This window comes from Siniperca chuatsi, linkage group LG19 (genome assembly GCF_020085105.1).
Source record: "Siniperca chuatsi isolate FFG_IHB_CAS linkage group LG19, ASM2008510v1, whole genome shotgun sequence".
NCBI classification, from domain to species: domain Eukaryota; kingdom Metazoa; phylum Chordata; class Actinopteri; order Centrarchiformes; family Sinipercidae; genus Siniperca; species Siniperca chuatsi.
In genome coordinates, this window is record NC_058060.1 from 6,966,962 (window position 1) to 6,990,395 (window position 23,434).

The window sequence follows — 23,434 nt, forward strand, 5'->3', positions numbered from 1 at the left end:
CTCAGTTCCCATGGCCTCGCTGCGGTGAGGTTTCTGAACTACTCCTACTGAACGGTGCAGCAGTTGCACAATGAGGAGAGCTGTAGTGTGGTCCAAGACGCAGGGCCCCGGGCTGTACCGACAGCCAGAGCTCTCTTACAGCTAGTCTCTAATTAATTAGATTTGAGAGGCAGACACTGACACGACCAGGACAGGACGGTTCTCACGACCTGCGGAGAACTCCTCTGCGACACAATCTGCTGGTGTATAATCAAATTTGGGATGTTATTACCCCTTCAAGAGTAGACGATGTGATTGGCATCAGTGAGCTGCAGCGGGTTTTCACTCCCAAGTATAACAGGAGTGGAAGTGAAGCTCAGCAAGGGCTGGAAAGTAACTTCTTCTTCTTACTGATACATCCCAACAACTATTGGATCACTTGCCATGACATTTTTGTACAGATATCCAAGGTCTCCAGGTGGTCCCCTGACTTTTCATCTTGAGCCATCATTAGATCAAAATTTCACTTTATCCAATACTTTGGTATTATGACCAAAATACTAATGACATTCCCATCAGCCTCAGTTGTAGTTTAGAGCTAGTAAGCAAATGTTAGTTGCTAACAAACTAAACTAAGACGTTTAACATGGTAAACATTACCTGGTTAAAATCAACATGTTAACATTGTCATTGTGAGCATGTTAACATGCTAACATTAGCATTTAGCTTAAAGAACAGTTGTGCCTAAGTACAGTCTCACAAAGCTGCTAGCATGGCTGTAGTCTTGTTAATTGCTCAGTTAAGTTACAGTAAAATAATAGTGAAAACTACAAAAATAAGACCCAAATTGTAATAAAATAGAGCGTAGCTGGTTCACTCATCAGCTGTTTGTCTATCAGCGTACTAGTAATGACTGGTAACTAGCTACATATACATGTAGGTGTACATTGCAGCTATTATTACCTGACACTTCTAACGATACTCTCATGTTAATGCTGTTCGCTGGCGCAGCTCTTCACCACCCCAACATTTTGATATTGTTTATTTAACTAAGATTTAAAGGTGGGGTATGTGATTCTGGAGAAATCCAATACCATGACAAATACCATGATATAGAGCAAACAACTAAGCTAAGCTCCAGACAGCGATACTCACAACTCTCCTGCTACTAAAGAATACATCACAACAACAGCATATCTTGGCAAACTACAAAGTAAGCTGACAAGTCCTTTAACGTTACCTGACACACAAATCATGGCTGGAACAGTGTTGTGTGGCCCAGTCCGAGACACTTTGTTTATTTCCCATTTACAGAGCCATGCAGGGCTGTGTACAAACACCAGAGGGTTTTTTTCAGCGCGCATACTGAACGGACAGCTAGTGTACCGTGAGGAGATTTTCGCTGAATTTGACAAAAAGACGTGTAAAGTATCTGGTGCTAAACCTACAGAGAGTCTACAAAAGTAAAATTATTAACTTTAACATTTGAAACTCCTTATGAGTAGACTACAAAAAATCTCCTCAGTCAAAAGAGGTTTAGTTTGTTACTTCCACCATGCCCCCCCCCTTGACTCTGGCTGCAGACTGCAGAGGTCTGCCCAGTGTTGGGGAGACAGCCTTAATCTACTTCTCACTCTTAATGCTCCACAGATGAGGGATGCCACCATCGCCTCAACCACACAGGACGTTCCTGACTCCTGCACTGTGCTGGGTTGGGTTAGGAACAGTGTGGTGTTGCCGGGCTTGAAAGGATAAGAGAGGAGTGACAGGGTAACGAAGAGGAGAGCAGAGAAGTAGGGCCGCTGTAAAAAACATTTTCCTGTACACCCCACAGGGGAATCAAAAGAGTAAAGGGGGGAAGGAGAGGCTTATCACGATCTTTTGAGAGGGGGAAAAAACTTTAATGTTATAAAAGGTTAGAGCGGTCACATAACCTCCCACACTGAAAAAAGAGAGCAAATGAAAGCCAGAGCTCCTGCCTCCAGCTCTCAGGTTATGGAATTATAAAGAGTGGCCACAGAAATATAATGTTATGTTTAATTCAGCATGTCTCAGGGCAAATCAAAGAACAAATAAAATGAGATTTACATTAATGTGGAGAAATAAATAAGTGTCGAGAAGAGAAATAGCCACAGGAGATAGATAACCAAGCGTGGCGGATGTCTTATCCTCAAACTCCAAATGGGTTTTAAATGTCCTTGTGTGGCTTGATCTTATGAATCTGGTTAAAATGGGCTTCTTTTGGCCCCAGGGCAGAGGGGCCCTGTTAGATATGATCTTTAGTGTGGCCATTGCATGCACGGGGTGCGCTTTAACAACAATGGCTCATCTGAGAGAGCCTGTAAACATGTGCCTGGGACCTTGACCTCAGCAGTAAACAGTCTTTCCACCTGATGATGAATAGCAGAACTAGGCAGGCCACAGAGGAGAGGCTTGTTGCTCTCCCTCTCTCTCTCTCTGCTTCTCCTTGCATACTCCAACACAACAAGAACTGGCAAATTTTAAAAGCATTAACTTTATCTTTTTCCTTTGTATTAAAGGATATTGTATCTAATATTGTATTTTTTTCATTGTGAACAAATCCCACAAAAACACTAATACCGATAATAATTTGATCCTACTAACAAGTATCTGTGTATCCAAAGCCTGATACATCTTATTCCTATGTGCCATAGAGTTCCATTATTGTCCAAAAACTATTAAAAACACACCAATGAGACACACGGTTGCACTGGGTGACATGTTCCTTCACGAACACACACTGTGGTTGATTTTCAATCAATCCCATGTACACCGTCCTGCTGTTAGAAACATCACTAAAGCACCAAATGTGTATTAATCCGCGGCTGAAAGTAGGTCCGTTTAAGTTTGTTAAAAACTACAATGCCCAGCTTTTTTAGGACATTATGGAGCCCCTTTAATTAATGAAACTATATATCTGTGACCCATTTTTGCCATGTGGGCAGTAGGAACCAATGGGCTAAAGTCGGAAAGGGCCATGTACGACAGTTGCTCTTTTTATCCTGTGTAGTTTGTCATTCTGGAAGACAACCAACGTAGCATCTGGGAGAGCTCACAACATCCTGACAAAAAGACTAGCGTGACAGAATGTTTTTTCCCTCTACGACGTGCACAGTGTACAAAACGTTCTTCCACTTGTAACTGTGAACATGGCAAAGCAAAAGAGCACGAGATGTGATTGGTGATGCCAGGTGAAGTTGGTCCCTGGCACCCCCTTTCCGATCACCTATGGTATGTATCTCACGCAGGTCGTGAAAGACATCAAGCTACGATTGGGCTAATCTACTTTTGATTTTTGTGGCATATTTTGTGTTATTTATGTTATGTTGTTTGTCTGTAACTTATTTTTATTGCTGCTTGAAAAAGAGATCTTTAATCTCACTGAAATTGAGCCTTTTCTGGTTAAATAAAGGTTAAAAGAAAATGTCTCTCAGGCAATTCATAGCAGAAATGTATGACTCTGTAATCACCTAATCGCACACGGTGACCATCTTGAAAGACAAAAATATCGTGTTGCCCGATATAATCACCCTAACCCTAACTCGAGAAAACACACTCATACATACCCTAATGGCGTTGGGTGTTTGTGAGGCTCTGTTAGCTACAGGGAACCTCCTGATTCCTCGTTCAGTGAGGAGTGGACAGAGGAGGCTCCCTGTTTGTTTTTCTTGACCTGTTCAGAGGCAATCCCCAGAGAAAAGCCCACATCTCGACATATTTATGTCTTGAAGTCAACTTCCCCCTTTTCTCCTGTCAGGGAAGAAGAAGAGGCACTCTTATTTAGTGATTTACCAGGACATTTTCTTTTATTGCAAAGTCAACCAGCGAGTGTGATGCCCATGTTAGGTCTATGTTTAGCTCAAGAATGCTAAAATAGGTGCAGATGAGTGGGAGAGTCGTCGGAGATGACCACTCAACTGTCCTGGTTTTCAGTATGGGAGGTGTGAAGGGTGCATAGTGAGCAGTTGCCATAGTTATCATAACTTTACTGATCCTCACGTTCAGATTGTGTATGAAAACTGAAAATCGTCTTCGGCTACAGCACTCAGAGCGACGTTCTGATGAGAGCCTCAAACACTGAGGTTAGGATGAGGTCACATAACACTAAAACCACTGGCCACACCAAACCTGCCTAGAAAAACACTGAAAGCACCACAAAGTAAAGAAACAATGTGTCCTGCCTCACCGATTTCCCTCTGGATGCCAGTTTGACCCTGGAGGGCTTAAGGTAGCTGCCTCAGATACTGAGACTGAAAGGCCAGATAAGCAGAGACACTGCTGTTTATCTCTGCGTGCTCCAGTTTCCAAACAGGACACAGAGAAGCTTGGGGCAGGTCTGGGATCGACTGATGGACTAAGTAAACTTTATGGGTGGACAAGGCTCTTGGCTGAGTAAGACATCTGATTGATAGATATTCTGTGTGGTGGTCAAGCAAGGGAACACTGCTGAAAATTCAAAGCGTGATGCAAATATTTTTGCATACAGAGAATTGACCACTTGTGGCAGCATATTCATTATGCTACCTTTTGCCATAGTAGACAAGGTTATGAAGCAGCCTTTAGACATTCACAGTAAATGCAATCCAAGCAAGTGCAATTATTTTGAGAGTAGTATAAAAAGGCTCCATCCAAAAAGAAGAGAAAAGGGAATTTGAACATAAATACAATGCTTGCTGGTAAGTATTCTAATAAGAGTAACACTGGGCCTCATGCATGTATGTTTTCTTATTTTTCTCTTCTATTTGTTCTTGCACAAAGCAATAAGAGGAAAATAAGAAAATCCTACGTGGGGTTCATGAAACGTGCGCTGACAGCCAAGTCTGTTCTTACCTACCTGAGCATGTTGATGAATTGTGTTTGATCTTAACAATTGGATAGTTCGGGTTTTTTGAAGTGGGACTGTATGAGGTACTTATCCGTAGTCAGTATATTACCTACAGTAGATAGCAGTCGGCACACCTCCGGTTTGGAGAAGCAGAGAGTTGTACCGGCATGGACGTTAAGCAATGTACTGCTGTGGACAGGGTCAGTAGAAAAATGTATTTTAGCCACCTAAAAGAAGGCCCACCGAAAAAAAATCACACAAAATCAAAACAGTTTAAGTGTATATGCTATATCATGAATATTTCCAGCGCTCTATCTTGCCGTCAGACAGCCATTTCCTTTGGAACTACATTTTCTCAACCGTAGAACTTCCATATTCCTACGCATAAGCGCAACTTGGCCACGCACTGTATTACGCCGCCGGAGATCAGCTGTTTGACTTTCAGCAGTTTATGGAAGAGACAACAAATACAAGAAAATTAAAATGAGTGATTATGACGCAAAGCATGGCACAGTGCAATTAATGTTGTACGTGCAGAAGAAAGAACTCTCAGTGAAATTAAAAAAAAAAAGGTTTGATCTGAAAATGGACACCAAAAAACGACTGTCTGCTGCCAGGCGCACTATTACAGCCATGGGAGGGGGCCAGGAAACTGTCAAAACAACAGACATGGATGAGCGCATTGGAGCCATCATTGGAGAGGTTTCTCTCTGTCGGGGGTGCAGTCAGATATTCCACTGGACAGCAGGACACCACGTTCAAGATGTGATTCTGTGCATCACATATTACTTGGACGTTGATTGAATGGAATTGTTTTCTATTGAGGAAGGGGGACGGATTTGGAGATGGTGCCTTGATGCGCACATATGTGTACAGTATATGTACAGTCGATTGCTCAAATAGTATCAGGTAGGGGGCACCCTGGTAGCTCACCTGGTAGAGCCCCATGTACAAGGCTGAGTCCTTACCGCAGCGGCTCGGGTTCGAATCCAGCCCATGGCCCTTTGCTGCATGTCATGCGGGCGGCTGGCTTAGTAGTAGAGCGGGTCGTCCACCAATCGGAAGGTCGGCGGTTCGATCCACATGTCGAAGTGTCCTTGGCTGTGCCTTCGGTGTGTGAATAGGGGTGAATGCGATATGTAGTGTGTGAAGCGCTTTGAGCGATCAGAAGACTAGAAAGGCGCTATACAAGTACAGTTCCTATCAAATAAAACCCCAAAAATATATTATTGGTTAGGCTAGTCCAACAATGGCCTTTTTATCTGAGTCTGCTGAGCAGCGGTATATGGAAACTGAATGTACTGTGGTGTTAACTAGATGATACCCTGGAGAACTTTGGGGAGTGCACGACTAACAGTGGACTGGGATCTGCCAGACCTATCACCAGTCTGTCTCTGGAAGGTCCCACTAGCCAGGAAACCGATAGTGGTGAGTACTTGCAGACGAGGTGGAGTGGGATTAGATCGTTTTGTTTCTGATCTAAACCGAGGCTCTAGAACGGCACACAGGTTTTAAAGAATCTGCCTCGGTGACCTAATCCTCTTTCATTGAAAATTATTAAATATATAAATAATTGTACAACATTCTTCTGCTGTGTTTTCAGTAAATAGCTTTTTCATCATCATTATTAAAATTTCACAGCACAAAACGCAAGCTTTTGTGCGCATGGCTTACGTGTGGTCTAGGGCACTCTTAAATTTTGATCGTACCTAAGAACAAGCAGGAAGTACGCAAGGATTGTTGAATGCCACAAAAGTTCTGAAATTGTTCTAAAATTGTTTGCCAACAGCCTGCAAATGAATGCAGGCAACATGGAGGGAACCATTGTTCATTTGCATATACTCACATTGTAATGATACAAATCTGCAACATTTCCCTTTAAGGAATATAACTTTAAGTTATAAGACTGAGCTCCTGAATATAAATTATGATGGTACTAAAGTAAATATAAATAAAAAATAAACAAAATACTTTAATTAGACCTGACTCGAAACTGACAAACCTATTCAATGAGATTAATAATAAAAGCTAAGTTTACAGTTTAAGATTCTAAATTGTCAGAAGTCACTCACTTCTGTTCAAGCTAGACACTAGCGTGGTTTTTTTGGCACAATTTAATTTCTTTTTAATGTCAAAAAAATATAAGTTGGCACTTTTACAGTGTATCAATAGCAGTGAAAGAAAATTGGCCCATGAGACAGTGATTTCCAATGCCCAACATATGCGTTTAACCTTACTTTTACAGTGAAGGTAAAAACACATTTTATCATTGAAAGCAGATGAGTTTACATTCTTGCCAAAAACTTAAAAACCGAGTGGAATGGAGTTCACACTGACAGTGTTTCTCTGGTCTTATCAAGTGTGTGTGCACATGCCTGTATGTGAGTATGTTTTGGGGGAAGCAGATGAGGACATGATGGGGGAGGAGTTGACCCCTAAGTGTCTGTGCCACAGGGGGGCAGGTTAAGGGCCTCATGTGCTGGATCACTGGCTAATAAGTATCCGGTCATTCCCCAAGGGAACAACGCTGGTCTGGATAGAGAGGTGTTGGTGATGTATTTTTCATACATTCTGTTACACTGATGTCTCACCCAGCACCATACTATTAACTGGTCTTTCCAGATTTTTCATGGTTAATATAGACATTTCCCCAAAAACAAATTCTGGCGTTTAACATTCCCAAGGAAATGTCATGAAGCGTTCCGGCAAGAGAATAATTACCCAGCCTCCTCCAACATACAGCAGCTCCTAAATGTCATATTTTACACGCCCCGGAGCGCTACATTCAACATGTGGTAGCTGCGTCAGTTAGCGAGTGCTCAAACATAAACAAATAGATCAATTAATTTTGTCAGACGGAGAGGATTTTAGCGCTCCACTTGCTTTTATCACTCACAGATTCCTTTGGCGGGTGTGAAGTGGTGGGTCTTCTCTGTCAAAATACACGCCAGAGCATTTTTCCTCAACATGTTGGACGGCTCCACTTGAAAAGGCCAGAATAAACACTAGATGAAGAGGGAGTAGTAAAATATGTATAGATACACAGTCAGCCCACAGTATTTAGTCTGTAAGATTCTTGTAATCACATTTATCAGAGTGAGTAACAGGAGATTAAGTTGTGATTAGGAGAAACCAGAAAACTGGGCATCAACCCTGTGTGACAGCAAGCATCCACCTGGCTAAATAGAAAACTAAAAACTAGAACCATAATCTAAATATGTATGGAATGTAATTCTAATTTGACCCGAGCTGCACTGAATTTTTTGAGGGTGCAGCCAATAGCTACAGGGTACTGCTTGCGCTGTGATTGAAGATGAAGGATAAATGACTATGGTGTGTTTCGGAATGTTTCTATACAATAACAAATCTTCATCGTATTTAGACCAAACAGATCAATTTACTGGGTGAAATATCAGCCTTCAGGAAATAATTTTGCCTGGCAAACAGAATAGATCACAATAGGTCATAAAACTTTCACATAAAACTCTCCTAAGGGTGCCCCAGTAGCTCACCCGGTGGAGCACGTGCACCATGTGCTAAGGCTGAGTCCTTACCGCAGAGGCCTAGGTTTGATTCCAGCCCGGGCCCTTTGCTGCATGTCGTCCCCTCTCTCTCTCCCCCTTCCCTGTCTCTCTTCAGCTGTCCCCATCTAATAAAGGCAAAAGGCCCGAAAAAATAATCTTTAAAAAAATATATACATAAAACTCTCATTAAATTCTCAAATAGTGGTGAATAATAAATAAATAATACTATGCAGCATAGGATTGTATGCACAGCGCAAGAGCCTTGTTTTTCCACTCTAATGTGAACACAGCTCAAGAGAGAATTTTTGGATCGGTTGTCAATATCCCTGATATCTTAAGATAGTCCTGATATTGCAGCAAAGCTGTTTTAACACTATTTAAAATTAGTTTCAATTTCTTCCATTTTATTTGTGAATTGCATCGTGGGAGAATTCCACCGTAAACACACCACATACCTGTTTAGAATTGGTTTGTAGTATGGAATTGGGACACAGTTAAAATCCTGGACTATAACATGCTGTATCAGTATGGGATTCCACTTAAAACTTTCAGCTGTAACACCAGCTTCAATGTACAAATTCTGGAAGAATCTGTCTCACCAACCACATGTTATTTTAGACACTTCCTAAACTCTTATAGTGGTTTTAGCCTCGGTCACACAGAGATGTTGTCAGAAAGACACAAGCTTCTCTGCTTTCAGCCCGGTAATCCCCGGGATCTACACTTACAATGAGTACACATCAGAGCCGGCCAGCTAGCATCAAGTCCCGAGGCTGTGCTACCAGCTCAAGGTGCACATCTCTGTTAGGTAGAGAAGGCTGGCCTGCTGCCAAGCCAAATGGCTTTGTGGGAGCCATTATCATCAGTCCTCAGCATGCATGCAAGCTTTAGGAGGTCGCCACACCTGCCCTTCGCCCCGCTACAGATTCATGTGAGTGTTCATTCATATTACCATGGTAGCTCTTAGTTTGCAGACATCACTGCTCTAATAATCAAACCTAAAAATGTATTAAAATTTGTTCAAATGTAGCTGATTCTAATTTTTAACATTAGCTAAACCAGCAATTGTCCACTCATATCCTAGCAACCGTAACTAGGTGCTTTTGGAGCGATATTCAGTATATATAAACGTTACATTTTTGACCCTTTCCAAAACCAAATATTCAAAAGCAAAAGTGCAAGTAATAGATTAAGCTGTGTTTGTCTGCTTTAACGTAAAGTCAAAGGCTAACGTGTCTTGCTAATGAGCTTACTACCTACAGTGGAAACCTAGCGGTACTTCCGTGGCCAGCAACATTTCATACTACATTATTTTGTGGGGTTTACGTTAAAAAAGCCCCGTTCAAGATAGCACATTTACTGTGTAGTATTTCCCCATTGTGTGAAAGCTGGTGGTGGATGCTACTATATCGGGGGTGTTGGCTAATGTTAGCGACCCTGTCCTGTCCACCAAACTCGCTATCCGAGATAACATTGGTTAGCCTATTAGTCGTCATGCTAAAAATCTTTTCTCTTGTAGCGTTAAAACGGAAAAATACTGTATAAAGCATATATCTAACCTCTTGCATGTCCAAAAAATAAAAAATAAACAGGGTTATGTTACAGTGAAATAACCATACAATCTTACATTTTTCCATGTCATACTTATTTAACTAGCTAACGAAGGGGGCAGGGCTTAGAGAACGATCAGTTGCTTAACATGGTGGCAATCACAACGTGGAAGGAAAGGCTAAAGACATTTTTAAAAACACTGAAATTGAAAATAAACGGAAGAACAGTCTTCATTACGGCAATGGTACTTATATGGAGCCACACATACACACAAGAAATTCTACCACTCGTGTACAGTATGCGAGCCTATTCATGTCATCTGTGAGTGGATGAGTGGTTGGAGGGACTGTCTGCCTCTTGGGGCAGTGAGGAGGGGGTGACATTGTTCTGTCATCTGTCGTCAGGGGCCCTGCGCCCCTCAGGTGACAGATAGGGGCCAGTTAGTGCCCTTGGTTACACAAAGTGGAACGACATGCGACACCACGTCATCCATGAAGCCCCAGAGAAAGTGGACCTGCATCTGACAGTTCAGTGACAGCTCATCACCAAGGCCTAAAACTCTGTGTGTGTGTGTGTGTGTGTGTGTGTGTGTGTGTGTGTGTGTGTGTGTGTGACGCCTACAGACCCGTAGACGTGCACACAAGCATGTGTATATGAGCCATTTTGTTTGCACTTTCTCGCTGGACTTTGCTGGAAACCCCTCTTTTAGGAACATAACAAAACTTTTTTGCTATTTACACATGGTGACATTTAGCTTCAAGAAGCCCGGTCAATCCTGTAAACATTCCCAACGTTATTATTTTTCTTTTGGGGCAGATTTATATCTAAATGTTAACAACACACTGGGGTAAATGTTTAGATGGGGGGAGGAGGTATATGAGGACATGCACTGAAGCCGTAGCTTTATCCACTGGAAGGAAATGAATTGGCTAAATATTTAGATCACGTCTTATTCCAGCAGATATCTGTTACCACAGAGGATGATTTGTCTCTGCAGTCATGCAGATTTGTCAATTAAAAATCCTCTTTTTTTTTTTGTCTTCTGGAATGACAAGTTGTGTTTATTTTCTGGAATGTCTGTATTTGTTTGTGGTTGGGAACTGGTAAACAGCCTTCAAGTATCAGTGATATGATTTAGACCAAGAACGCTTCGCACTGGGGCCGCTACAGCAGCTTCTGTCAAGGCCCCAGTGTGAAGCAGCTCTGGCATGCTGCCACTATATCAAATTGGGGCTGCAGCAATTGATTATTATCATTATCAATTAATCTGCCAAATTTTTTTTTCGATTCAATATTTAGTCTTTAAACAGAGTTAACATACTCAAAGCATTTTCGTGATTTCTATGTCTAAAAATAAAAACGAAAAATAATGTTTTGACTTTCGTCCTAAGGTTTATGAAGGAAATGCTATTCACAGAGTAAGGTCACAAATCGGGCTAAAGAGTGAGCATGGCACCGAGGGCTTAAAGGAGCTGTATGCGTCATTCACTGCCACTAAATGTGGCACCAGAGCACCAGCATCTCAGACCAAAACAAATGGGCACTACAGCCCACCAGACTCCATTGAGAAAAACAATCATTTTACCTCGCTGATCATCTTAAAACACACTTCATTCAAACTGGACAGAAACACACTAAAACTCACCAAATCGTCGTCTTTGTTAGTCCAACAATCACCAACTCTGGTTTGGTTGAAATAAAACTTTTATTCACCGCGTTAGATGAGAAAAGAAACAGCCGTTGTATCGCTCTCCTCAAAGCCAACAGTTTCACAGGGAGGGACTCACATGCACTAACATGTACACGCGGCCGGACCGGCTACCAAAACAAAGAACAGAGAAGCTTGCAACACATTTACAGGAGGTGTGGTGTCAGGACGCCATTATTCCACTATATCTTTACATAGCAAATCGTTGTTTTTTTTTTGCTGCTATATTAATGTTCAAAAGGGTTAAAACGGTGCATTGGCCATGAGAGAGTAGCGGTGCGCTCATGTTGACTGCTTGAACTAGCTCGCAGGCTTCGTTTCATTTCTTCTCAGATCGTCCAACAGCATCTGAACACCCCTCTACAAATGCAGACTTTTTGGAGCTTTCTGAAATGCATCCCATCACAGACCTGCAATAAACGTTTGCCTTTTTTAATAACCATAACCACAATCTTAACCATACTTTAGTTGCCATCCACAGATACTGTAGAGAGCAACAATTAAAAAAATGTTCAAATTAAGTCATCCACTTGAGTGTGTTGTCATCCAATGTCGACGTTCTTCTTCGTCTGGTAATAGAGTTTCAGAGCGACTGTTCAGAAGTAAGAGAGTAGGCAGAGTTTGAACTTCTCTCGCAAGTTCTCTTGTCTCGTTCATCACAACTATTTCTGTCACGCTTTGTGTGTACAACGGAGTGCAACATCATGAGTCTTTTTGAGGAGAGACTGTCTTATTGACTGACTTATTCCCGCTTGCATGATTCATTGTGACAAGACTACAAAGACACGCAAGACACCGAGTTCTTGGAGGGAAATCGGTGAGGCAGTGGCATGCAGCCAGGAGGAGGCTATCTGCAAATGTGGCCATTCGGTACAGGCATTAACACTTTTGCCTTTAGATGTTGTACAAACTATTTTGTTAGAAGCATACGGCCTTTACAATGATAGAAAACAGAGAAAAGTCGCCAATCCTCACACTTGAGAAGCTGGAACCAGCTAATGTTTGGCGTTTTTGCTTGAAAAATGACTTTGACGATTAATCAACTGTCAAAATTATTGTCTATTAATTTGCACTTGATCGACGAATCCATTAATCAGCTAATCGTTTCAGCACTGTATCAAATACAAAGCAATGCAAACTGTGTGTGTGTTCCACCGGGAGGGGAGGGGGGGACTAGGAGAGCTGGTGGAACATGGAGAATGTGAGAACATGGAGGGAAGAAAACCAAGAAAAACATACAAGGATTGAAGAAAGGCCTGTTACTACCCTGGGAGGTGTGCATCCATTACTGAGCTCAGGTGTTAACAGGTTCCATGTGTGTTTACACTTCATATATTGTTCCACATGCTGCTGCTGCCACAGTGGGAACAAGGCCTTTCTGGACTATTACTGCATTATTGTGAGGGCAGCAGGGGAGAAACAGAGAGGCAGCACCTCACGGAGGTTGTTAACCCTGCTTCAGGAATGTCACCCACCTGAGGAAGGAGAACATGCAGCTTGGAGGCAGTGGAGGTGGTGGTGAAGCCGTAAAGGCGATTTTAAAAAAAAGAGAGAAAAAAAAGAAAAAAGGATGAGATTGTGAGATTTCTGCTGGAAATCAGCATCAGTAAAAAAATACGCTGGCAAACTGTGGTGGGGGTCAGCTTGAAGTTGCTTCAGAACAAATTGGGGCTCTTTTGATGGAGGCTGGTCAGCCACTTCATTAAATTTGCATGTGAATGCAAACAGCTTGACCGCCTAGTGCTGCACAAAATGGCCGATGCTAATGACCGTGCCGCCGCCGCCGCCGCCGGCTCCGGCTATTGTCGAGGCCGAGCTGTGACTGCTGGATGTCGATGAGACGGGAGGACGCCTGGCTACAGCAGCAGACTCTGGCATTGGTGTGTGCGCGGCGGTCTAGGTGGTGCGTGCATGTCATTAATGCACAAAGCAGCCAGACAAAGGAAATGTGTGTGTCATCGTCCTTGTGTCTCCTTGCTTACAACTGATATCTCCTCATAGAAAAATTAAAAAATGGGCTCACCTTTTAGGTTTATGTGTGGTGACTTCCTCACCTTCCCGTGGCCACCTGACACCCATGGGTGAGCCAGCAAAGTGGAATCAGGCTAAAGAAAACAGCAGTCACATTAGGCAGGCCAGGCAGAGGACATTGTTATTATTACAAGGGTAATAGTCCTGGGGGAGGCCCTGAGCTTTGCTAATGCAAGCTGCCGCTAAGTGGTTAGCTGCTAATAGTATTTCCCTGTCCTCCTAATGGAAAGAAACAAGGGTCACTGCTCAGAACAGAGACACACTCTTCAGTGAAGCGGACCTCAACTTTAAACTACTTATAGGATGTCTTCTTGCGGTTACCACGGTGACTGGGGAGACCGTAGGGTGTGAACTTTTCAACCCAAGCGTCCCCATGTTGCTTTGTGTGACGCACACGGCACATAATACACCAACTGTCGCAGCCCCGTCATGATAACTGTGCCATTCAGCTGGAGGTTAGAAACTCCTGACGAATGAGCACGACAGAAACCTAACCGCAGTCTCCAAACGCGCTTGTCAAAATCGAGCTTTTACCGTTCGACTTGTTGTTGTTTGCATACACATTTTGCAAGAACTCAGCCAAAAAAGTAACAGTATTTCATAATGGTTGAAATACTCTGTTCCAGTAACTGGAGGTGCTGCACGACCTGTGGCAATATAGCATAAAAAAATAGCATTATTGTGCAAAAAAATACCTTTTATCCGTAAAGGGTCAGTTCACTCAAATCTTTCTTACTCTCTCTCTCTACTATATAACCAGTTACTCTGTGTAATCCACAGAACACACTGCTAACCGGTTTCATTTGAACTACTTTCTACCAAAGAAATAGCCCCCTTTCACACTGATGTCTCAAAACCTGGACAAATAAAAGCAAAACTATCTGCATTGCTAGTACCACTTTGTAATTTTGGGTAAACCAGCCTTTTAACAAGAGTGACTGATAAATGATAAGGCTGGTGTCATTTTTCCTAATTGTCAACAAATCCCATTAAAAGGCCAAAACCAACGTGTCAGTCCATCTGGCTTCCCTACCACTGCACTCAGCCCCAAGCCCATTGGCAAGAACTTAGAAACAGGTCACAAACACACAGTTTCATTTTTTTTAAAAACGCCTGCCTTTCTCATAACAGCTGGGCACTGTAGTTTTTATTAAACATTCAGTGACAGGAATAGTGCATATCTCAGGGACTATTTTGATTAAACAAATTTAGAGCTTGTGTATTTCTGACAGCAGGACGGTGAATGTGGGATTGAGTCAAAATAAAGGAGGAACATGTCACCCAGTGCAGCAGTGTGGCTCAGTGATGTGTTTTTAATAGCTTTTAGACAACAGTGTCACAATAATATCAGGCTTTGGCAACAGAGCCAATACTTGTTAGTAGGATCAATTCATTGTTGGTTTTGGCCTTTTCATGGGATTAATTGACAATACAAAAAGATATAGAACACCAACAGCCATATCTTTTTAAAACATCAAATATGGCTTCTCCAAATTAGTGTAAATAGACACAGAGGAATTTATTCCCAAACCACTGACATAACAAAATAATATTGAAATCCCTCCTCACTGACACCCTGCTGAACACAGGAGGAACAGTGTTTTCATGGACATACAGAAAGGCAGAGGAGTGCTTACTGGCATTAGAGTGAGTATAAAATAAATACCACTACTACTTCCAGAATAAATCCAGCCAGTAAAGGAGGGAGAGAGAGAGAGAGAGAGAGAGAGAGAGAGAGAGAGAGAGAGAAAAAAAGTTATTTGAAGCTGAAAACCTGACCTCTGGAGAGGGTTCAAGAACGACTGACAGATGTAGCAGCTCTACTGTAAAACAAGGCCTCACTGTCAGGTCCACTATACACACCTACGGAGCACGCCAAGGCCATACAACCGAGCTTTGACACATCACACTGCCAAAACAGGATGCTCCTGTCACACACAAAATCCATGACCACAGTAGCAAAGTGTAAATGGATTGTACTTTTTCCCCCGCTTGTAGTTGTTCACTGTTTTAAAAGGCAAAATATACAGTAAACACACAAGAATGAATCGTCAAATAAATAAAAAGTCATTTTAATGGAAGTTTTTCTTTCACACTCACAATCAAGCTTATAGTCTGATCACAGAGAGATGTTGGACATACACCCAGAACAAGACACACAGGTCAGTTTTATCAGACAAAAAAAAAAACCAACAAAAAAAACAACTAATATATATATCTTTACAATAAGCTCGAATCATTGAAACGTACACAGAGGAGTGTGCACACCTACAGTCAAACAATGAATTTTTTTACTCCTCAAACAAGTCCTTTTTTGTACCCTGGTGTCAGTGTAAAATTCTTGTTTTAAGCAACAACGTTTGTTTTTTGTTTTTTTTACAAATGTGCAAATAAGACAGATTTGGAATCCTTCAGCGCTCAGTGTTAAAGTCCAGGATCCTCAGGAGCAGTGACAGAGCTCTCACTCCACCTCAGTCCTGCCCTCTCAAGTTTAAATATAGCTCCTCGTTGCTTTGCCTTTCATTTTCAAGTAAAGTGCTCCTCTAGCAAAAACCACACGGCATGAGATCAGTCTCGTATCTTTTCGCCACTGGAAAAAAAAAAAATAATAATAATAAAAAACAGAAAATACAAACCCAACAGTCCAATGGACGAAAAATAATGGGAATTTCTTTAAAGTAAATAAGCAAAAGCCAACGATTGAGAGGCAGTCCTGGCTGTTTGTGGGGAGGTGACAGTCACATAGTTTCCAACAGGAATCATACAAACTCCAGCTTTCCGTGGCCGCTGTACATCCCCCAGTGCACCAGAGACAGGATCTTGTCATTGCCCAGGTCAGCCTGCCTCATCTTGTCACAGGTCAGACAGCAGTTCTCGTGACCCGTGACGGGCACCATGCACTCCAAGTCCAGCTTGGCCACGTGGCCCTTCTTGGTGTGGTGGCCGTGGAAGCTGTAGTGGAGCCGCGACAGCATCTGTTGCCGCTGGTCTTGCAACCGCTTGTTCTCGCTGCGTAGCATTCGCAACGCCAGCATGATGAGCAGTACCAGGATGAGGCCGCCAGCGATGGGGACTGCGATCACCGCCGCCCGGAACCACACCTCCTTGGTTGAGGCCAACTCCTGAACCCGGGTCACCAGGTTCCTGTTGTTGCTGTCCGGCTGGTACCGGCTATGATCTGCACACACAGAGATAATCATCTGTTTAACTACACGCTCACGTTTCCACTGCTCTACACTATTATATACAGATCTATGTAGCATAGTGTCATATTTTAAAAGGAAATTATTATCTTTGAATATATGTACAGCTACAGTTTGTAGCTTAATGAGAAGCTTTCACAGAGCTGCTTCTGCTCTTCAGTCATGCCAGTAACCACAGAGAGAGAAAAGACAGACGAGAGCGAGGAAGTGAGAAAGGGCAGCAGCGGCAAAAACAAATGAGTCACCTTGTCCCGACTGAGAGCCAGAAATTAATTTGAGCTAATAAACTACAGTCTGCTCTGGTGAGGGTCACAACAGAAAATCCCCTGAGGTCAGCTCCCCTTCCTCTCTGTTTCTCTATGCACCTTTTTATAACTCTGTGAGCTAGTATTTCTGCCCAACATGCAGACTTGTCAGGGAATATTCATTCTACAAGGCACATTCCAACTCAGTGGGAAAATTACATGGTGCACACATAATAAAAAAAAAAAAGAATAACTGATCTCTTTCCAAGTGCTTAAGGTAAACTGGCTGCTCCCTGGCTTCCCAGGCACAGAGCTGGAGCCCATTAAAAGTCAAATTGAAGTTCTGTAAAGCTGGGAAGTAGGGAAAAAAAATAGCAGGAGGGGGCGAGGGTGGCCTGCATATCCATAAACAGCAGTGTTTGAAGAACCCTACAGCTCATCGTACTGTTTCTGGAACAGGAAAGAGTAAAATATTGGATATTTGCTGAGGAGAAATTGTAAAATCCCCCCAGAGAATCCAATTATTTTAAAACCAGTTAAAGAGAATTTCACGTCAGTTTCGGTGAAAAACAAACACCCTGACAGCCAATGATTCAGCTCCGCGAGGTGTCTTCTTTACCTGTTGAGTCCCTGGTGTGTGCTAGGTCGTGCAGGCCTCTGTAGTTGCACATGTCGTCATGGCAGCACCCTAGCATCGTGGCCGAGGTCCCACTGAGGACGTCCGCGCCTCTCGAACTGCTGCTGCTGCATATGTCCGCCGCGTTGGAAATGGGGTTTAAACACCCGTGAGTGAGGGGAGAGTTTGCATTCAGCTGGTCCAGGACCTTGGTGAAGCAGGCGTTCAGTTCTGATTTGCACATGTATCCGGTGGCCACGCAGTGCGGTGCGTCACAGTAACACCTTATTTCTCCTGGGAATGCATGGAGGCAAAAAAAAAAGAAAAACACAGCAGGGTTAAGATCTTTTGCCCAAGATTAGATGCTTTAAAGCAATACTTGACGTCCATCATTTTGACTGCAACATGGCTTGAACTTAAGCTTAGCAGTTTGCCGTATTTTGTAGGGGTTCAGTGGGTCACCAATATCAAAATGTTTATATAATTCAGCTCCCTAATTGTAATAGTTTTTATTCAAGGTTTGTTTTCTCCGTACTTTTAGTACAATCGTGTCAGTTTGTATGAAAGCCAATTAACCAACAAAACTACTTTGCAGATGTTTTTGGGACATAATCCTATCAAATGAGGGCTGCGGTCTATTACACTTTTACTTTGAAAGGGTTTGCCCTGCAATAAGCAGCCAGGTAACTTCACTGGAATATTCCACTTCTGCATCAATTCAGCAAATATGCCTTAATTTAATAGCTTCTCATGCAAAATTGGCCTTTTTTTTGTCTGTATTATAAGACAGGAACAGTGTAGCTTATAATTAGTGGTTTGTTTGCCAAAGTCAATTTCTTTCAACCCAATAGGAAACTCGTAAAGGGGGTGCCGGTGCACGACGCAGGAGTCTCCTTTCCCTCGTTTGCACGCAAAGCTTTACTTGTGGTCAAGAGTGCCTGGGGTGCTGGGTGCACTGAGGTCCATCTAAAGTGCTTCCAGCACCCTTATCATTAGGACTAGTACATGGACCCACTCATTACTTCATCCGTGGCTTCTTTTATTTGTAACTTTTCAAAACATAAATCTATGTATTTGTCTTCATGTCCTCTAGTGCCACTATAATACTTTCACAGGACAATAAATGTGAGTGCTGTGTATCCATTTAACATATAATGTAGGATTCTCCTCATTGGGCTGGTGACTTTTTGGATGAAAACTAAATAAAATAAAATAAAAATGTCATTATTAGAAATAGTTCCATAAACAAGGCAATAAAAAGTGAACCTTCCCTTATGTTTCCATCTGCTACAGTCACAAAAAAAAAAAACGAGCTAAAAAAATAATACAGCAGCTAAAGGCTGAAACTTTCAGAAACAAACTGTTCCTCTCTGTGGCAATGCCTTGCAGTGCAGGAGCACAATCATCAGATCAGTGTTTTCCCTGTGAATGATTGGAGCGGCAGGGCCCAGGCAGGTCATTTGGAGAATATTTCATTAGAAAGGAGAGGCCCCCTTTGTGGGCTTTTGGGGGGGGGGGCACAGGCCGAGCACTGAGGCTTTTTAGCCCTTTAGCTCAGTCTTCTATGAATGGCAGCTTCAAAACTGAGTTATCCAAGTGATACATGCCAGCCAAAATGAGCCATGATTTTTGGTATCATGTGTATTGGAGGATTAATAACAATGTTTCAAGAACTTCAAAAATTACTACATAACTACTGTAAAAAAGGAAAACATTGTATTCAAAAGAAGCCAATAATTGTGTTTGGGATCATTTTAGTTGTTTCCACTCCAGTTATTTAAGGATTTAATCTAAGAATACGTTGAAAGTAAATGGGAATAGAAAAAACCCCCACTAAATCTCAAAAAAAAAAAAAAAAACTTGTGAAAAGTGGCGTTATCGCAACCCTCCTCGGTAGTTTATTCCCCTTGTTTCCCAAAATATGATTTTATGGGCTAAATGGTATGCTAAAACTGATATTTGGTTAGCTTCAAAACTCACGTCAGGGCCGCTGAGTGAGTTCAGTCTTGTTTTATCACTGCCAAATATTGTTTAGCCTGATTTAAAGACTCTAACAAACATGCCCTGTTCGCTTACTAAAGTCTATAAAGTTACCTTTAGTAAGAAGAACAGCCATGGCACAGAGTTCCAGTTGAAGCCAAATGGAAATGAAACTGGACTGGCGATCCATTTACACCAAATTACTGCGCAAAAGTCCTCGTATCCAGTGGCAGCAGCGGAGTCCGCTGGGCGAAGAGCTGGACGACAAAAAGATTTACATGGAGCTACGGCGAAAAACGGGGCATTCCTGTGCTGAAACACGACAGCTCACAATCCTTACTGGAACAAAAGTAGAAAAAAAACACTCCGAAATGTTTCCTCTCCCGCATGGAGACAGAAAAGTTAGCGAATGTGTTTTGAAAAGCGGTCCGACATTACTGGAGGACGCTAAACACAACGTCTTCTTCTTCAAGCCGAAAGAAAGAAAAAAAAAAGAGAAATATACTCCTTGGAAGAAAGTGTAATGCGATATAAAGTTGTCACTGCTGGTCCTCTTCTGCCTCTATATGCGGCGAGTCACTGTGAAGCATCACTTTTGTATTCCTGGACGGAGAAATGTTACAAAAAAGCAGACAACCCCGCTGGGTCAAAGACTGCACGCAGACTCCGGCCAGACTAGATTTAGCCGAAGAAATAGCTGTGGCAGAGAGTATCTTTGCCTGGCTGTGGTCTGTCAGAGCCCCGCCCCCTCTAATCTTATTGGTCAGACCACCGAGAGAGAAGTTAGTTAGAATCATTGACTATACAGTCTATGGTTAGAATAGTAACAACATTGTGTCCGGTACGTCTTTTCAAAATAAGTCAAGGCAAGTGTATTTGTATAGCCTAGCACCAGTCAACGTTTTATACAGGCTATGATTCAAACACAGAGGAAATTAAAGTGCTTTACATGAGGCAAAGAAATTCATAAGAAAATCTTTTAAAAAAACATTATAAAAGGGAAAATAACAGCAATTAAAATAGAATAAATGAGACAAATTAAGTAAAATATAACAGACAACAATTATGATAAAATAATAAACACTGTAAGTAAACCAATCAAGCAAAGTGGCCTTTAAACACTTAAGTATGTTTTGTTAAAAAAAATTAAACAAACACATGTACACTTGCAAAATTTATTGTTTTTTGGGTTGCCCTATTTCTTAATGCAGAGGTGCAATAAATACCTCAGTCAGAGCTTCTCATGCATCAGTACATTTTTGGTCTTGCACAACTCTGTTGCTTTATGTGACATCAGTTTTATTCGGGCACAGGTGGCGCAATGACTGATAAATGACAGGATTACATTATGTGGTTGATAACATTACAATAGGAGACCTACAACACCACACACTGTGTTGAATTTATACCCATGCTAAATTTACTCTTTCATCAGGAAATACAAATATACTCTTTTAAGTCCCTGCTGTATTTTCACTTAATATTCATGCAATGATTCCTCTCTCTCAACATTATTTCATTGTTCTGCACATTCCAATAATTTATTGTTCATTTTTCCAACTTTGACGCTTTTATTTTATAGGCCAAATCATCCATATTCCGGTCTTATTCTGTCTGTCACACTCTTGCTTGATGGCTAAGGTCAGGCCAATCCTTTCATTCATCGTCCTTCATTTCCATAATACCATATTCCATATGTCATTATTGGATACCATTGGTCCTGGCAGCCGTCACTCCACCAGGTTAACAAACTGTCCCACGCACTGCCCAGTGTGGATACAAACTGTCGCCTGATTACATTATTCGTGTAGTTTGGGCATTTGTTCACTATTTTCATAATGAAATATTTTAATATGTAGTCATTTTAACATGTGCACTAACACATATGTAATTTACATCCTTACGTTTTAAATATATAACCCTGTTCATGTACCAAATATTAAAGAAGCGTTCGTCCTCACCATCCTGTATGTGTAACTTTAGTGCATTTACATAGCAAGTGACGAAACAGTCTACATAGCTATTCCCCAGAGCTAAAGAATACCAAAACTGTTTCCCAAAATGCAGATGATTCCCCGGATAGATAAGAAAGATAATGAATGCAAGGATTTAATGGCATTGTAAAATACAGCTCTATGTGGGCTACGGAGTCATCCCAGGGTCCATTAATCACATTTCATATTTGAAGTAACTGTTGTGTAACTCAAGCCAGACTGGCCAGTAGCAGCTTCCTTTAGTGTCATCTTGCTGGCAGCCAGGTTGACGCCGCGCTGAGCCGCTTCCCTTTAGGCTACCAGACTGCTGCTGCTGCAGGGAGGAGCGGACAGCCGTTTAGAGAAATTAGCAATCCAAAAAAGCACATGGCGCCACCGAGACTACACACATCGCGCGCGCGCGCGCGCGCACAGGCACAATTGCCTTTAACAAACGGCAATGCAAAACACACGCGCGCGCGCATGATCTGTACCAGCGACAACTGCCTTTTTTTTTGTAGAACCAATTTTTTTTTATCTTTTTAAAGGACACAAAAAAGCAAGTTAGTGACCCTACAAATATATTTTTGCATGTTTTAAAAAAAGTTTTTTTTAAATTATTTTTGAATTTGTGTTTTGTGTATTTTTGCAGTAAACGACACGAAGAAAAATCAGTGGGAGGAAAATGAACATTTCACCATGCAGAGAGTCTTAAGTATGATGGTAACATTATATCCTGGAGGGGGGCGGGGGGTCATTAGGACCGAGTCTGTCTACGTTCAGAGCTCCGTGTAAATAAGCATCCACAGGCCTTAACAGTGCCCAACAGACAACAGGATGAGGATACTGCTTTAGGGAACATAGAAAACTACTCACTGCAATTACCGTAATTATCTGCAATTCCACAGAGGCGCCAGTCCACGACCGGCGTTACATCATTATCTATGGTGAGAGCTAGATGAAAAGGGTGGAAGTCAACAGAAATACTAGTTTTATGCTGGATCATTTGCATTCTTATGAGCAATGGCCTCCTTTGGTCTCCATCAGTTTCTGTGATACTGGGTGTAATTGTCTATAAAGCACAGGTATAGGCCTGGGAAGCCCACATGGCATAATGTTCAGTTTTGTATGACTATGGCGCCTATTATCAGTGCAGTAAGACAAGGCCGTAATTATATATATGGGGGGGCATATCCCCTATGTTCTAAATGCCCCCCCCCCCCCATATATTGATAGAAAAAATATAAATTAATAAAAAAAATGCCTTTGCTATGTAATCAAATAATCATTAGCAAATGTAATCATAACCATAACAATATTATTACTACTGGTTGTAGTATTACAGTGCACTGCAGTTCTGGTTCTGGTTTGTCCAAGTGGTGTTGCCGTACGTACAATTCAAACACTGTAACTTACTGTCTCTCTATTTCATTACTTTCAAGTGTATTAAAAAGTGGAAAACTAGAATGTAATATGAATGTTACATAGGCTATATCACTGTCGGTTGTGATAGCGTTTGTAAAGCGTTGTGAAAATAATAATTATATGAATGGTTATCGTCTTGCAATGTTATGCTAAATTCCTGTCAGAATGTTAGCTAGTTAACATAGGCCTACATTCCGTGTATTAGCTAGCAAACAACCCAAACATTGTGAGCAAATTCCACTCGCTAGCTTTGCGTAAAGTTAGGACCTGTTAATAACACTACATTATTGCAACACCGTACCAATAACAACATGTGTGAAAAGCTAATGTTAATGTCAATACGTATTTTATTT

The 23,434-nt window shown here is 41.8% G+C and overlaps 1 protein-coding gene across 1 annotated transcript; it reads right to left on the reverse strand.

The window, feature by feature from the left end:
* Positions 1–15,695: 15,695 nt before the first annotated feature.
* Positions 15,696–20,393, reverse strand: bambia (BMP and activin membrane-bound inhibitor (Xenopus laevis) homolog a). The gene is made up of 3 exons (XM_044177112.1): positions 19,798–20,393; positions 17,707–17,997; positions 15,696–16,817 (listed from the first exon to the last, which is right to left on the reverse strand). The coding sequence occupies exons 1-3, from the start codon at positions 19,871–19,873 to the stop codon at positions 16,399–16,401; spliced, it is 786 nt and encodes a 261-aa protein (XP_044033047.1). The 5' UTR covers positions 19,874–20,393; the 3' UTR covers positions 15,696–16,398.
* Positions 20,394–23,434: the final 3,041 nt, after the last annotated feature.